Below are 17,423 nucleotides of genomic sequence, written 5' to 3' on the forward strand. Positions count from 1 at the left end.
GAACGTTACCTCCCTGGCAGGGAAAGAGCCCGAGTTGGTGCGTGAGGTTGAGAAATTCCGACTAGATATAGTAGGACTCACCTCTACGCACGGCTTGGGCTCTGGTACCAGTCCTCTCGAGAGGGGTTGGACTCTCTTCCACTCTGGAGTTGCCCGTGGTGAGAGGCGCAGAGCCAGTGTGGCCATATTGATTGCTCCACGGCTCGGCGCCTGTACGTTGGGGTTCACCCCGGTAGACGAGAGGGTAGCCTCCCTCCGCCTTCGGGTGGGGGGACGGGTCCTGACTGTTGTTTGTGCTTATGCGCCAAATAGCAGTTCGGAGTACCCACCCTTCTTGGGGTCCTTAGAGGGTGTGCTTGAGAGCGCGCCCCCTGGGGACTCCCTCGTACTGCTGGGAGACTTCAACGCTCACGTGGGCAATGACGGTGAGACCTGGAGGGGCGTGATTGGGAAGAACGGCCCCCCTGACCTTAACCCGAGTGGTGTTTTATTATTGGACTTCTGTGCTCGTCACGGTCTGTCCATAATGAACACCGTGTTCAGACATAAGGGTGTCCATATGTGCACTTGGCACCAGGACACCCTAGGCCGTAGTTCGATGAGCGACTTTGTCATCGTTTCGTCGGACCTGCGGCCGCATGTTCTGGACACTCGGGCGAAGAGAGGGGCGGAGCTGTCAACTGATCACCACCTGGTGGTGAGTTGGCTTCGATGGTGGGGGAAGATGCCGGCCCGACCCGGCAGACCCAAGCGTGTTGTGAGGGTCTGTTGGGAACGGCTGGCAGAATCTCCTGTCAGAAGAAGTTTCAATTCATACCTCCGGCAGAACTTCGCCCATGTCCCGAGGGAGGCGGGGGACATTGAGTCCGAGTGGACCATGTTCCGCGCCTCCATTGTCGAGGCGGCTGATCGGAGCTGTGGCCGCAAGGTAGTCGGTGCCAGGAAGTCGAATCTCGGATTCAGGAGGAACAGTGTGGTTTTCGTCCTGGCCGTGGAACACTGGACCAGCTCTATACACTCTTCAGCGTCTTTGAGGCTGCATGGGAGTTTCCCTGTCCGGTCTACATGTTTTTGTGGACTTGGAGAAGGCATTCAACCGTGTTATGAAGTGTGAAATGATCTGCATTTATATAGCGCTTTTCAAGTCAATGACTTCCCAAAGCGCTTTACAGTGTGCTTCACATTTCCCAATAGCGGCCTTGTATTGCAGCCATATAAGACGCTAACCTGCTTATTGGGGGTTCGGTGTCTTACCCAAGGACACTTCCACATGTAACACGGACAAGCCGGGATTCGAACTGGGATCCCTTAATCCTAAAACGATCGCTCTACCTCCTGAGCTACTGCCGCCCCTCGGGAGGCCCTGTGGGGGGTGCTTCGGGAGTATGGGGTACCGCACAGTCTTATCCGGGCTGTGCGGTCGCTGTATGCCCGGTGCCAGAGTCTGGTCCGCTTTGCCGGCAGTAAGTCGGATTCGTTCCCGGTGAGGGTTGGGCTCCGCCAGGGCTGCCCTTTGTCACCGATTCTGTTCATAACTTTTATGGACAGAATTTCTAGGCGCAGCCTTGGCGGGGGTGGAGTCCGGTTTGGGGGCCTCGGCATTGCGTCACTGCTTTTTGCAGATGATGTGGTGTTGTTGGCTTCCTCAGCCCGTGATCTTCAGCTCTCGCTGGAGCGATTCGCAACTGAGCGTGAAGCGACCGGGATGGGGATCAGCACCTCCAAGTCCGAGGCCATGGTTCTCAGTCGGAAAAGGGTGGTATGCTCCCTCCGGGTCGGGGAGGAGGTCTTGCCCCAAGTGGAGGAGTTCAAGTATCTTGGGGCCTTGTTCACGAGTGAGGGTATGATGGAACGGGAGATCGACAGACGGGTCGGTGCAGCGTCTGCCGCCATTCGGACCCTGTACCGGTCTGTCGTGGTGAAGAAGGAGCTGAGCCGAAAGGCAAAGCTCTCGATCTACCGGTCGATCTACGTTCCTACCCTCACCTATGGTCATGAACTTTGGGTCATGACCGAAAGAACTTGATCCCGGATACAATCGGCCGAAATAAGTTTCCTCCGCAGGGTGGCTGGGTTCTCCCTTAGAGATAGGGTGAGAAGCTCAGGCATCCGGGAGGGACTCGGAGTAGAGCCACTGCTCCTCCGCGTTGAGAGGAGCCAGTTGAGGTGGCTCGGGCATCTAATAAGGATGCCTCCTGGACGCCTCCCTCGGGAGGTGTTCCGGGCATGTCCCACCGGCAGGAGGCCCCGGGGGCAACCCAGGATAAGCTGGAGAGACTATGTCTCTCAGCTGGCTTGGGAACGCCTCGGGGTCCCGTCGGATGAGCTGGAGGAAGTGGCTGGGGATAGGGACGTCTGGGCTTCCCTTTTAACGCTGCTGCCCCCGCGACACGACCTCGGATAAGCTGAAGACAATGGATGGATGGATGGATGGAAGGTGTGCGAGTGTCTGATCTTGCCTGGGCCTTCTGCTGACCACCACAAAGGTAAGAAATCCTATCCCTAATTCTTTTCTTTATCCTTTTTTTAAATTTTGACACTTTTATGTTAGCGTCTACTTTCGTACGGAAGATTACGATAGCGCAAATGTACGATGAGCCTGGTTTAGCTTTATGTTTCCGTTAAACATTTAAGGTAACCATTCGGGGTGTTGGAACGGATTAAAACATTTTACCTTATTTTTAATGGAAAAAAAGATCACGGTGATCGAACAGGGTTCTGGAACGGATGATGGTCGAGAACCGAGGTCCCACTGTAGTTGCCATTTCTCAGACCGGAATTGCAATTTGGGGGCGATTTTCGATTTGAAAAGAAAAGTGCATTTTCGGGGAAAACAAACATTGTGACGTGTAAATATTACTCGAGTTGACGTACTTAGAGATAGAGTGTTACAAAATAGAAAGTATAGATGTAAAAATCAAAACAGAACTGCAGTTGGATAGTCTTTCTTGTCACGATACAAAAAGACAACGAAATTGGAGGGTTATTGCTTTCTGCGTAATAAACGATGAAGAGACCGGCAAGCTGCACGCTGCAGTCGGGTCCCCGCGACTTCTGCGACGTCTTTGTGATGATTGAAATGAGAAAGTCGACGTCAAATTCTAGACAATTCGGTCGAGGGGAGAGAAAATAGACGGTGAACGCCGAAGATAAAAAGACTCGCGAATATGAAAAATTTTCACCCTTAGGCAAATATGTCTTCTTCGAAACAGCCCTAGCGCACGTGACCGATTTAGAAATAAGGTACGTATTATGAAAGAACGAGCGAGACAGAAGCCCGGACCTTTTTCCAAAGGAAAGTACGGTTGACGGCCAAATACGAGATGTCGAATGTTGTGGAAAGTACCGTATTTTCCGCACTATAAGGCGCAGCTAAAAGTCTTCATTTTTTTTAAAAGATGACCACGCGCCTTATAATACAGTGCGCCTTGTATATGGATCTATATTAAGTCGCAAAGTCTCGCAACTAAAGCAAGCAGCCGCCGACTCGATTTTCCCCCGAACGCCAAGTAGTACGCGGTGTATGCTGGGATTTATTTACCGGCGTTTCATTGGCTAACCAATGTGTCAATCATCATTTGAATCGATCGCTATTGGCTGAAGTTATTCGGAGGTCAAGAGGCGGATCCTTTTTATAATTTACAGGCTGGCATTGGCTTAAACGGCGAAACAAAGCCTGCAATTGGCCGAAAAAGATGAATGCGTATGGCACGTGGTTTGACAGCATACAGAAAGCATTTTTTACTATTCTGTATTTGTAAATATGTTATTCTCCTGGATTTACTAAACTCACGGATATAAGAGGACTACGGCTGCACATTATTATGAACACAACGACTTCTGCGTTTCTCAGTAAAAGCGAATTAGAAGAGCCAGTTTACTAAATAGAGTTGTCCTCTTGAGCCGCTTCTTCATTTATTGCATGAACTATAGAGTCAGACTGCCAAGACAACAATTGCAACAATTTCAAGCACTTCACCCAAATCTGACCCCGAAAACAGTACATTAAATTTCAAGCATTTTCAAGGCTTTCAAGCACTCGAATGAACCCTGCATACCGTTACATAAAAATGGCCGCTATAGTATTTACTAATACGCCCAAAGATTCAAGTCAAGTCCCATTTCTTTCTGACGCCCTGAATCACAAAAATGTCTCAAAGGACTGCACAGGATTACAATGACACGTCCCCTGATCTGAAACCGACATCCAAACAAGGAAAAACTCAAAACCTCAGCGCGAAGAAATGAAATGTTGTTTATTAGTTTATTTCTTTTTCCTTTCTTATATTTTTCCCCCTTTGTTTCTTTTTGTCCTGGTTGTTTTCATTTTCCTAGCACGTTGTTACAAAATGATTGGTAAAGTAGGGACAAAGCAAGAAAACCAACCCGGATGAGTTTGGATAGTACTTTGTACCAGATGCTGCTAAACTTCATTTTATTTCCTGCACTTTTAGTATTCGCTGGAGGTGAAAAACGAGTCGTTTACTGTAAAAGGCTGAAAGAGTTGTACAGCGGAACCTGGGTTCTCGACCATAATCTGTTCCAGAACCCTGTTCGAAAACCGATTTGTTCAATCGCCAAAATCATTTTTCCCATTAAAAATAATGTAAATCCTCTTAATCCGTTCCAACACCCCAAATGTTTACCATGAATGTTTTACGTAAGGTAACCCAGGCAGGCTAATTGTACGTGCGCGCTATCGTAATTTTCCGTACGAAAGATGACGCTAACGTGAACGTGTCAAAATAAAAAGAGAATTATTATTAACAATTATGAATAGGATTTCTTACCTTAGCCGTGGTCAGCAGAAGGCGCAGGTGGACGGTGGGGAGAGGAAAATCATCAAAAGTTTTTCAACCTCTTCCAAAACTTGCGGCCGTTTGCTTGCATATAGCGCTCACTCCCTGAGCCGCATCACTCGATTTCACAGCCTCCTTAATCTTGACTGTCATACTGATAGTAGATTCAGCCACGCTGTATTCAATAGAAAGATCGGAAACGCGCACGCCTCTTTCATATTTAGCTATTATGTCTTTCTTCGAAGCAATAGTTGTACGGACGACTTTTCTTTTTTCACCTGTCCCGCTTGCACCGACCTTCTTCGGAGGCAAAATTAGGGGGCTCAAACACTCCGTTCACCGATATTAAAAGCCAAAAGAAGCAAGTGCGCACGTGATAACAGTTGGTCACGAGGGGTGGGGGCCATCTACACCCCTACGCCGCTCAGCATCGCACTCTAGCGTTCACACTCGGGTATTACAGGCGTTCGAACTTGAACTCGAATTTTTGGTCGGACTCCGATTTGTTCCAACTGAGAGGCGTTCGAAAACCAAGGTTCCACTGTATTTGAATTTCAAACCACTATTTGTTCTTTCTTTTAAATCACTCATTTTAAAGTTTGGGAAGCATTGTCACTGTAGCAGAAGCGAAAATGACGAACCTGCCCCGAGCTGCTTGGAAAAAGCGTCCGGTCCTTGACGTTCTCGCTTGGTCTCCTCTTTGGATCCACGAAGCTTCTCTTGAAAAGGTTCTTCTTCCCAACTGGAGCACATTTTATCCACTTTTCAACGAAAAAAAACGCTCCAACTCGGCAATACAAAGGAAAACTTTCGAAAAGGACCACAAAGTGATACTTGTGTCGAGTTGACGTCGTTTAAAGTCGACTAGAGGAATTTCTCGACATTTTCTTTTACGGCAGCCATGACACCTTCTCCCTCCAAACCCCGCCGCAATGGATTGTGGGTACAAGTGGCACGGATCACACGCTGCGTTCTAGAGAATGGGTGTTTCGGGAGATCCTACCAGATACGACCGAAAAGCGTCTCAAAAATGTGGGAAGTCGGGGTTTTTTGACTCCCAACTGGGGAAATATGATAAGAAGGACACTCGATGTGGGAGGTTCCAGGTGCAAAGTTGGGTTACATAGCCTTTCTCCTGGTTGGAGGTTTAAAACTCAGTTGTCGTCTTTTTGGGAACGCAGCAACAGAAAACACATAGAAGACGAGATCGGTCGGTGACAAAAAAACTCGATTCGTCCGGTGAACGACCATGTTAAGGAAATATATGTCAAAAAGGAAATTATAAAAAGGTAAAAAGAAAAAGCAATCACGTGTGTATTCATCACTTTCGTTCTGTTGAAATTCCTGCTGAAATATTGTTGACAAATTTGTGTTTAAGTGTCCTGCAATGACGAGTCCAACAGTGCCACCTGCTGGTGCAACAGAGTTGAAATTTGATTTCATTTTCATTTTTTTGAATTCTCACAAAATCCGTGTTTTTGTTGCATTGCTGTTAAAAAAATGTTGGTACCACCTTCATCTGTTAAGCAGGGTTGGGGAGTTAAGAAGCGTTTGGTAGGGTTACTTGAACTGGATTACTTTCAATGACTTTTGGATGACTCCAATAACTAATATGCTCATAAAAGACAAAAGAAACTCAATAGGAATCAAATGACTCCATTTTGTGCAGGCTTGGGGAGTAACAGAATCCACGGAACGGCAAAAATGATGTTTGGATTTATTTTCACTTTGTTTCTGTCGCATTTGATGTTCGCAGATCAAAGAGATCAAAGCCAGGAGAGAAAGCTTACCGCGTGGTGTGAGTCATCATTTGATTCCTATTGAGTTTCTTTTGTCTTTTCTGAGCATATTTGGTTTTGGAGTCATCCAAAAGTCATTGAAAGTCATCCAGTTCAAGTAACCCAACCCAACCCTGCTGTTAAAACATGTGCTGTGCGGCCGCCTTTTTTGTTTGCCATATGTGACGACCCTCTTTCACGCACGACACAAGGTTTCACAATCTCTCGGTTGATTGCCTGCATTCAGTCAACAAAACAATACAAAAGTCAGGGGCATCTGTTCACGACTGCGATTATCTCCAGCGCGTACAAATTGACTGAAGCTACGGCAAGCGCTGAAGCCCATAAATTGCCAAACGAAAAAGACAGTCGCAGATGCCCATGATTTAACAACTAAAGGAAGTACCGGAATATTAAAAGTAATACGACAAAAACACCGATTTTGTGAGAATTCCAAAAAACATTCAAAGCAATCAAATTTCAACTCTGTTACACCTACCTTCGGCTCAAAAACACGGTGCTGAAGGTAAGCTGTGCCCAATGTCAGTTGGATAAAAAAATGCTTATTTTGGGAGATATAGGAGCTGCTTCCACGAGCTATCTTTATATATAAATGTATAAAAGTTGTGCTAAATGACGTATATATAAAAAAATAACTCATTTAAAGTAATGTAGCTTGTAACGATGATGCAACGTGTTTCGATGCAACCACGCCACGAGGTGCGGCATGTTGAGCGATGTCCCGTTTTTGTCGGCAGTCTCCAGCGCGCTGCTAACGATGTCGAAAACAGGCGGAGGTGCTGACCACATGGTGTGCGTTTGTTGTGTCGCTCATGGCAGCAACTGGAATAAAAGCCTCATGTTCCTTATGTTCATATGGCTTTCCAGTGAGAACTTTACTTTGGTCCATGATAATCCAAGTCCCTTTTCTGTTTTATCTTGACTTAACACAGAGTTAAGTTTCGATTCTGGCAAAAGTAACGTGATTTCAGACTCTTTCATGGCCATAATAACAAAACATTACCTTATGGCATTCAATTATATTTATTTGGTTCGGAATCTAAGTTGGTGGTTACCAATTCGGTCAGTAGGCGGCGCTCTCGGTTTCCGACACGAATTTGTTTGAAATAGCCTGCGTCTGGCATTTATCATGAAGGATGCAACTTTAAATACAACTTTAAATGATCAATTTTGGAGTTATTTGATGTGGATGGTGATCAGTCCAGAAGAAAAATAACATCGACCCAAAAATAATGCAGGCAGTCTGATTTGATTGAACTACGTTTTATTGACATGACAAAACAATTTATATCAAACGAAAGAATAAAGCACATTGTTGACACAAGCACTCAGTGTGAGCAAGGAGGAAGGTGGAAGAAATGATGCAAAAGGTTAAGAGTACCGATCAATGAACCCAGGTTGAAGATAATAGACTCATTTCAATAATCAGGGACTGTTTTCATAGCATGCATACATGGGAGATTTGCCCAAAACACTTAAGACAAGTTGTTGCAATAACCCTTTTTGTGTACTTTTGAGAACAAAAAAGTCCCTCAGGTGAGGAGTGTGTGAGAAGCAGCACATGGCCAACCAGGAAGATGAAGAAATAAAGGTTCCTATCTCTTTTGGCGGCGGGCTTCACGGGGATTGTTCTCATCCGGACGACAGGGACGGAGAGAACCACAGGCTCTCCAAGCTTTGGGGCTCTGGTGAGAACAGGCCCCAACCCTTGGGATCTAGGTCGGCCATCTTGTTGTTATTATAATTATAATTATTGATAAAAGGCAAAATTTTATGGGGACAAGAGATAAAATAGATCATCTATCAAGAAACATGACGGATATGCAAATCATGAATCTTTTGAATCCGTATGAAAACTTTGGGGTCACAAATCTTTATGATACAAGTGGAGAGTCTGCTCACTTCCTGTGAATGAATGAATGTGGCTTTTTTGACGTGGTAGCAGTCAGTGGTTTAAAAAAGAGGAGGGGAAATGTTTTTTTTTTTTTTTTTTAAATCTCCCACTTTCAGTAAATGTTTGACCACAAACCAAGCAGGCAAAAGTCTTTGCACCGGGTCTTGTGTGTCATTTCTTGTGTCCAATAATGGACTGAAAAATAGTCAGTGTAATATAGTGTAATAACCTTCTTGTGATTAAGGGCTATACAAATAAAAATGACTTGACTTGACAATATAGATTTTTTTTTCACCACAATATCAACAGGTCAAAGGAGATGAGTTTCTTTATTGTGTAGGGCAACCTAAAACAAGCGATAGAAAACAAAATAACTTAACTACAGGTGTAAGTCCCTGTTTATGCCTTTTGGGAGACTTTTTGGCTATTTTTCAGTGTGGGTTAATGTGTGTCTTTTTAAGTTCTGACTTGAAGTGAATCTTTGACCGCAAACTGAGCAAGAAAAAGGCTTCTCGCCGGTGTGGGTACGCTGGTGTATTTTTAAGTACCCACTTGAAGTGAATCTTTGACCGCAAACTGAGCAAGAAAAATGCTTCTCGCCAGTGTGCGTTCTAGTGTGTATTTTTAAGTCCCCACGCTGGTTGAATCTTTTTCCACAAACCGAACAGGAAAAAGGCTTCTTGCCAGCGTGGATTAGTTGGTGTGATTTCAATTGTCCATTTTGGGTGAATCTTTTATCACAAACCGAGCATGAAAAAGGCTTCTCGCCAGTGTGGTTTTTTTGGTGTAACTTCAAGCTTCCTTTCTGGGAGAATCTTTTATTGCAAATTGAGCAGGAAAAAGGCTTTTCGCCAGTGTGGATTTGTATGTGTTGTATGAGGAGTCAACGCATCATAAATCCTCTACCACAAACTGAACAAGAGAAAGGCCTTTCGCCTGTGTGGGATCTAATGTGTTTCTTTAAGCTTCCACTTTTAGTGAATCTTTGACTGCAAACGGAGCAGGAAAAAGGCTTAACACCAGTGTGGGTTCTAATATGATTTGTTAAACTCCCATTTTCTGTGTACCTTTTACCACAAATTGAGCATGCGAAAGGCTTCTCTCCAGTGTGGGTTCTAATATGTCGCTTTAAGTTTCCACTCACGGTAAAAGTCTGACCGCAAACTGAGCAGGCGAAAGGCTTCTCGCCTGTGTGGGTTAATGTGTGTATTTTTAAGTTCTCATTTTTAGTGAATCTTTGACCACAAACTGGACAAGAAAAAGGTTTCTCGCCTGTGTGGGTAAATTGGTGTAATTTTAAGCTCTCATTCTGTGTGAATGTTCGGCCGCACACTGAACAAGAAAAAGGCTTCTCCCCAGTGTGGGTTCTGGTGTGTCTTTTTAAGTGTCCACTTAAAGTGAATCGTTGACCGCAGATTGAGCAATAAAAAGGCTTCTCGCCAGTGTGGGTTCTAGTGTGTATTTTTAAGTTCCCACTGTTAATGAATCTTTGACCACAAACTGAACAAGAAAAAGGCTTTTCACCAGTGTGGGTTCTAGTGTGTATTTTTAAGTGCCCATTTTGGGTGAATCTTTGACCGCAAATTGAGCAGGAAAAAGGCTTCTCGCCAGTGTGGGTTCTAGTGTGTATTTTTAAGTTCCCACTGTTAATGAATCTTTGACCACAAACTGAACAAGAAAAAGGCTTCTCCCCAGCATGGAATTTCATATGCAACTTCATATAAGACTTGCTTCGAAACGTTTTCCCACACCGAGAACATGTGTTACCACCTTCGGCGTTTGCGGGGTGGGACGTGTCGTCATCTTCCGTTTCCACATGTTGATGAGAGCTGATGCTTAGAAGCTCCTGCCGACCGTTATCTTCAGGTTGACCTTGATCTTCGGCGGTTGAACGGACCCCGGTCACTCGCAAGACTGGAACATCGTCCTCCTCCTCAACAGGCTCCCCATCCTCTGTCTCTTGCTTAACGTGATAAGGCTTCAGATCCTCCTCATTTTTAACGGCAGGCAACTCTGGTTCCTGCCGCGCAGTAGCAAGATATTCTCGGCCGACGTCTGCAAGACACAAGTCACGTTTATCTGTATTGCCCTCAACTCGTTCAGTTTTCAGAAGCGTTGTCCCCGAGTGCCAAAACGTAAGAAAAATTCTAAAGGCTTAGGCGCTGCTGAACAGTGAGTATTAGGCCTCTGGGAATGAAATCTTCATGAGATGCCAAGAGCGGCTTTGTTCAGATTGTTCGCTGCGTCCCATTCTTCCCACTTTCCCTCGCTATTTTTCCTCGTCACTTGCTTTGCGCGTGCATGTGCAAGCGTAACGTGTCCCAATACTCTCAAGTCCGAGGGAGAAGTCCCCTTCGACCCCCAAAAGAACCACTTCGGATGGAAGGAGGTCAGGGGCCGACTTGGAACAAAGCAACTTCCCAGAAGACGAATTCTCAATATCAACAAACATGGCGGGAAAGGAACCGCACAAATGTAAGTCCTTTTTCACAACTATGCATGTTTTTGAAACAAAATACAACGCAACTGAAAACCTTATCGTTGCCTCAAAACATGAACATTGCCAAATGGCTACTTGGCTAGCACAAATCGACCAAAAAAGCCACAAACGACTCTTGGCACTCCAAACCGCCGAGTACCTTAATTTGTTTAGCCCGGTTTTTATCTTAAAGGAGTCGTGCCTTCACATCCACACGGACAAAACGCCGGTCGCTGAAGCGGCATAGTCACGATAACGTTACGGATATATGTCATTGCGCGTGTTTACTGCGCACGATTCCGCGCGTCCCGTTTTCTTTACAATATGATGCTAACACGTGAGACCGAATCGATTCTTGACGCGGAGGGGAGGTCGGCATTCTGTACCTGTTAAATTCTATTCTATCGATTCTAAATTCGAAAGCATATGTGACGCTGGCCAATAGAAGGCTCCGACAGCCACGTCAGGTTTGTCCTTGTCGATTCACTATGAAATCGTTATGCGGAAGACATCAGATCATTTCCTGTCTCGCGTCGAGTCGCGTCGGCCTGTGAGTGAGCAACTTGTGTCGAATGCGGTCATGCGGGCTAATGTTTCAGAGACTGTGGAGCAAACCAAAGCCCTGATCACATTCAGGGCAGAAAATGATGAGCAGTTCACCGAGAAAATGTTCACCACAAAACAACTGTGAGAGTGAAGAAGCTAAACTGCAGGTCCGCAATCTTATTGTGACAATGCTTTGACCCACCCTTATGTCGAAGGACAGCTGTCAAAGCGATCGGCCGGGAGGTGAGCAACACGGGACATTTATCCATCTACCAAGGTCATATCCCTCAAGAGACCGACAGCAAGACAAACACATACAATAACAGAAATTTAAAAAGGGGGGAAAATGGCAAAAAAAACTCACACAAAGAATTTTGAACCATGACTGACCCGGCACCCAAGTTGGTCATGCTTTCGTCTCTCCAGATGAAACGGGACACGACAAAGCGGCCACGTCTCCTCAGAGCACCCAAAACCTTGGCTTCCCCGATTCACTCCGTGCGATACCTCGCACTCCATTCCACCAACTGCAGCCGCATCACAACCCAAGTACCTAAAGCTTTCCACTTCTTCCAGCTCCTGTCCATACGACCTTATTTCTAACGCCATGCCCACTCCATCACGTGAACACTTGATCAGCCTTACTCTTCCCGACTTTGACGCATCACTTACGCTTGTCACATACTCTTCCAAACCTTCTCAATGATTCCTCAGAATCAGCCACGAGCGCTGTGTCATCTGCAAAAGCATCTGACTTGCCTGCCGCCACACTGTTAGACTGTTATCCATCATCTCTACACCTCTGCCAAATACTCTCACTACGCCATCCATGTACACATTAAACAGCCATGGTGACATCACATACCCCTGTCTCACACCAGTCAACACAGGGAACCACACACCTGTCTCACTCCCTACTCTTACAGATGCTCTGCTGTTCATATAAAACTCTTCAATGCTTCCAACAACTTTCCACCTACTCCATACATTACCATCATTTCCCACAACGCCTCTCCGTCAAGAACAACCCCAAAGCCCTTTTTGACACTGTAGCATCGCTTACAAGGCAACAGACTATCGCAGATAGTTCGAAACACTCTGCTCAGGACTTAATGGTCTTCTTCACTAAGAAGATTCAATGCATACAGGAAGAAATTGCTAAAGATGCTATTAGTACCACTCGTATTAAAGGACTGAAATTTACAGATGCACGACAGGGTGGCTGCCCTGGGAAAATGGCCGGTTTTAGTGAACTGTCACTTGATGATCTCAAACAAGTGGTGACTGCGGCCAAACCGACAACTTGCCAGTTCGACCCGCTCCCAGGTTCACTTATTAAAAGTCTTTTTAGCGTCCTTGGGCCTTCAGTTCTAAATATTATAAATACATCACTCTCCTCAGGTGTAGTTCCAGCAGCTTTTAAGTCCGCCGTTATTAAACCCACACTGAAACGACCCAACCTTGATCCAGAAATCTTAAGTAATTACAGACCTGTGTCAAACCTACCTTTCCTCTCTAAAGTACTCGAAAGAGTAGTGGCACAGCAGCTGAATGCTTTCATATCTGAGAATATCCTTTTTGAATCCATGCAATCAGGATTCGGGGCTAACCACTCTACTGAGACAGCTCTGATCAAGGTAACAAATGATCTCCTAATGTCAATGGATTCTGGCGCTTCATCACTTTTGCTGCTGCTGGATCTTAGTGCTGCTTTTGACACAGTGCGCCACAATATCCTACTAGAACGGATGGAAAAATCGATTGGTCTCTCAGGAACCGTCCTCTCGTGGTTCCGATCCTACCTCTCAGATAAGACGCACTGTGTTAAATATGGTGAAACGACATCTGAGCCCTTTAATGTTACCTGCGGTGTTCCGCAGGGTTCAGTGCTCGGCCCCCTACTTTTCAACATTTACATGCTTCCATTAGGTGATATTATTCGCAAGTACAATATCAGCTTCCACTGCTACGCAGACGACACTCAACTATATCTTCCGTTGGAGGAATCTTCCACACTAAACTGTGGAAATTTGGAGGCCTGTCTCACTGAGACAAAAGAGTGGATGTCACTCAATTTCTTGCGTCTTAACTCTGAAAAGACCGAAATGTTAGTCATTGGTCCTTCTAAATGCCGTGACTTATTCTCAAAAACTGCTGTGAACATTGACAAATGTCACATCGCACAGAGTTTTTCAGTTAAAAATTTAGGTGTCATATTTGACCATGATCTATCCTTTGAAACACATGTAAAGAAAATGACTACAACCGCTTTCTTCCATCTTCGTAACATTGCTAAAATTTGTTCTATATTGTCTCAGTCTGATGCGGAAACAATAATTCATGAATTAGTTACCTCCCGTCTCGATTACTGTAATGCACTACTCTCCGGTCTCCCGAAGTCCAGAATCAAGTCTCTTCAGCTAGTACAAAATGCCGCAGCGAGGCTTTTAACTAGGACAAAAAAGTACGATCACATAACACCGATTTTGGCTAACCTGCATTGGCTCCCAGTTAGCCAAAGATGTGACTTCAAAGTTCTCTTAGTATTGTACAAAATCATACATGGACTTGCTCCCTCTTATCTTTCAGATCTGATCTGCCACTATGTCCCGGTCCGAAGCCTACGATCTGAGAGTGCCGGTCTTCTGATGATCCCGAGAGCAAAGAAGTCTTCTGCTGGTTGGAGAGCGTTCTCCATCCGGGCACCGGTGCTGTGGAATGCTCTTCCCCCTGAGATACGATCTGCAACCTCAGTGGAAATGTTTAAATCTAAACTTAAAACTCACTTCTACTCCATTGCATACGAACAACCTACTCCTCTTGTCGGTTGAAAATAGTCTGTGTAAAATAGTGTAACAATCTGTGAAGCCCTTTGAGACTCTTCGTGATTTAGGGCTATACAAATAAAAATGACTTGACTTGACTAACTCTGTCCTACGCCTTTTCCAAGTCCATGAAAGCCAAATAAACATTCTTACCTTTTGCAAAATATCTCTCACACGCCCGTCGTACTGCAAACACCTGATCCACACATCCTCTTCCTTTCCTGAAACCACTCTGCTCCTCCATCACCACCTCATTCGTTCTTTCTCTCCCTCTCTTAATCAAGACTCTTCCATACAGCTTACCCGGCACAGACAACAAACCGATACCTCTCGAATTGCAACATTCATACTTATCACCTTTGCCCTTATAAAATGGCACCACACATGCACTCCACCAATCGACAGGAACCACAGCACTTAAAAAGCATACATTCAACAAGCCCACTGACCAGTCAATCATGTCCGTGCCACCTTTCTTCAAGCATTCAGCAGTACAGCCATCCAACCCAGGCGCCTTCCCCCCCTTTCATTTCTTTCACTGCCTCTTGCACCTCCCATGTTGACAGGCTTCACATTTCAATCACCCAACACGGGCATTCTCTCCATACCGTCTATCGCCTGGACTCTCACTTCTCTCCCGTCCTCCACTCCTCAAAATACTCATCCCGTCCTGACTGCCAACCAGCAATCTACCATCCTTATCTTTCACTTTCTCTTCCTTTCCACACTCATCGTTTCTTACTCTTTTCACTTCTTTCCAGAACACTTTTCTCCTTTGCTCAAAGTTCACTCCTATCTTTCGACACCATTCATCATTTGCTTTCCTTTTCGACTTTTACCAACCTTTTCTTCACTTCACGGCACTCTTATCTTGCAGCCTCTCCTCAAAGGTACGTCTCTTCTATGTCACAGGCCCTGATACCTCATCATTCCACCATTCACTTCCTTTCCTAACACCTCGAACAACTTTTCTCATTCCGCACACTTCTTTCGCACTTATCAACACTGCTTCTTTAAATCACTTCCATTCCATTTCCACATTCTCCACTTCCCTTCTACTACTCCGTTCATGTGTTTGGGTCCTACAGGGAAGGTTTGGTAAGGATATGTCAGCTTAAGGGTCAGGTGGACTGTTCTTGTTTTACTTTTCATCGTGTCAGACTTTAAAGACCCCTACTATACCTGGTAAAATGGCATTAAGATACTAATAACTAGGTTGTCATTTACTCACTGGAGGGTTCTCGGGGCCAAGTGGGAGGAATGGGATCGGACATTTGTTTCCTTAATCCGTCGTATTATTCTGTATGGTAGTGTATCGGCGCCAACCTATACGTCAAGTACGCGCAGTGTGACATGATACAAGTACGGAGTGTTACGCTTCAAAGCGTCGGAAAATTTTTAAAAAGACAATCCTCTCTGTAGAGTATGCTACTACGACAATAGATGTACTGCACCCCTTAATGAAGAGGTACAATTTAATGATCAAGCATTCAGGTTAGGAAATAATCGAGAAATCATGATGAACTCAAGACACTTGATTCCTGAAGAGTCAAAGACCTTAAGACCCATGAGCTCACTCGTGCATCGTTCCACAAAAGGTTTGAACCCGACAGGCCGAAAACCTGCACCGTTGCGTTTGGCGGGTCACGTCGCCGTACGGATCGGATTTCGCTTCATCGTGCAGCCCTACTTACCGCCGTCACTCGGTGTAAACCCTAAATACCGGATTTTCGCGCCCATAAAAGTCTCCGATTATCTTCAAATTGTCGCTTTTGGAAGCAACGGAGGTAGACCGGCTCGGTGGCCTGAGGGTTGGGCACCCGCTCCCCGGAACGGGAGGTCACAGGTCCGAGCATCATTACTCGAAACTTTTGGGGGTAAAATCAGAGATTTTGGTGATCTTCCCCCCAAAATCATCCTCGTTGACTTTCGGGCGCCTCTCGTTTGATTGCCGTCATCTAAAACCAACTTGGGAGACAGCGCCCTCAGGGTGTGAAAATACACAAGGTAAAAAAACCCAAGCGGTGCCTGGTTTTGAAAGTTAACGTTGCGTCGCCACGGTGACCACGTGACAGAATGTCCGCTTCGGTTTGCGCATCGCTACGCGTCGACGTCAATTTCTCGACAATTCGGTCAAGGGGAAAGAAAAGGAAATGGAATGTTGAACCTGAAATAAAATTGAAGCAAACATTGTTTGAGCTGACAATAGCTTATTGTGTGTAGACATCTGGCGGAAGTCTTGAGCCGGGGGCGGACAACCATCACGAGTTGTTTAGAACAATGCAATAAGGAGCCTTCCCTTTTTGCCATATCTCCTCTCTGCGTATTTTTTGGGGCCCCGCCCAACGACGTTCCCTCCGAAATAAGGACGTTGCGGAAAGTAAAACGACCGACCTGCTCTGTTCAACACGATTTGGAGTATCTTGTAAACAGTTCCTGGACACTCTGGTTCCTGCCACGCAGTAGGAAGATGGTCTTCACCGATGTCTGCAAAACACAAGTCAAATGGAATTTTTTTTGTGACGCCTTTACTCACAGAAACTCACAAAATGCGCAGAACACCATTGTAACATCAACCGGATCTGAAAGCTACAAGAGGGCAAGGAAAGACTCAAAAAAGGTCAGGATGCGGAAAATGAAGAAACCTTGGGAAGGGACCGCACATGAAATATACAGGAAGTCATGGAAACAGGCTTCATACATGGTTTTCATGGCCAAATCCGGGCACTTTTCAGACACTCCAATAGCCATTTTTTTCTCCAGTACCTTCAAGAGGAAAAAAAAATCCAGCGGCCATCAGAAGAAAGTTTTTTTTGTTGTCGTCTTTGATGATTAAAACAAAGTCGCTATCTTGCTCCTAGCGCATACTTTGTGCTATTTTGGGATGTTCCTATCCACGACCTACGATCTTTGTGTGTGAAAGGGCTGCTATAAACTGACATCGATTCTGCCATTGCGCTTCGACAATGCCCGAAGGCTCTGAAGGCGTTGCATAATAATAGATTTCAATATGAAAGAAAAAAAAAGAAGGTAATGAAAACCAAAAAATGAGCCAAATTCATACTCATTTTTAAGATACGA

At 45.3% G+C, this 17,423-nt stretch overlaps 3 protein-coding genes across 3 annotated transcripts in view; all 3 read right to left on the reverse strand.

Annotated features, from left to right (window-relative positions):
* The window catches only part of LOC148368215 (uncharacterized), a 359,448-nt gene extending 353,699 nt beyond the window's left edge, over positions 1 to 5,749 (reverse strand). Inside the window, exon 1 of the mRNA XM_088330230.1 lies at positions 5,441 to 5,749. Coding sequence (XP_088186356.1) covers positions 5,441 to 5,552 — 112 coding nt within the window. The 5' untranslated portion in view covers positions 5,553 to 5,749. The remainder of the gene's footprint in view (positions 1 to 5,440) is intronic.
* Positions 1 to 17,423, reverse strand: part of LOC148368220 (uncharacterized) — a 306,344-nt gene that overhangs the window by 285,803 nt on the left and 3,118 nt on the right. The window contains exon 2 of the mRNA XM_088330192.1: positions 16,737 to 16,829. Coding sequence (XP_088186318.1) covers positions 16,737 to 16,829 — 93 coding nt within the window. The remainder of the gene's footprint in view (positions 1 to 16,736; positions 16,830 to 17,423) is intronic.
* LOC148368233 (uncharacterized) lies at positions 7,855 to 10,545 on the reverse strand. Its single transcript, XM_088330265.1, has one exon. The coding sequence runs from the start codon at positions 10,210 to 10,212 to the stop codon at positions 9,376 to 9,378; it is 837 nt and encodes a 278-aa protein (XP_088186391.1). The 5' UTR covers positions 10,213 to 10,545; the 3' UTR covers positions 7,855 to 9,375.

Source organism: Urocampus carinirostris, chromosome 3, assembly GCF_059441175.1.
Source record: "Urocampus carinirostris isolate Australia breed hairy pipefish chromosome 3, RoL_Ucar_1.0, whole genome shotgun sequence".
NCBI classification, from domain to species: domain Eukaryota; kingdom Metazoa; phylum Chordata; class Actinopteri; order Syngnathiformes; family Syngnathidae; genus Urocampus; species Urocampus carinirostris.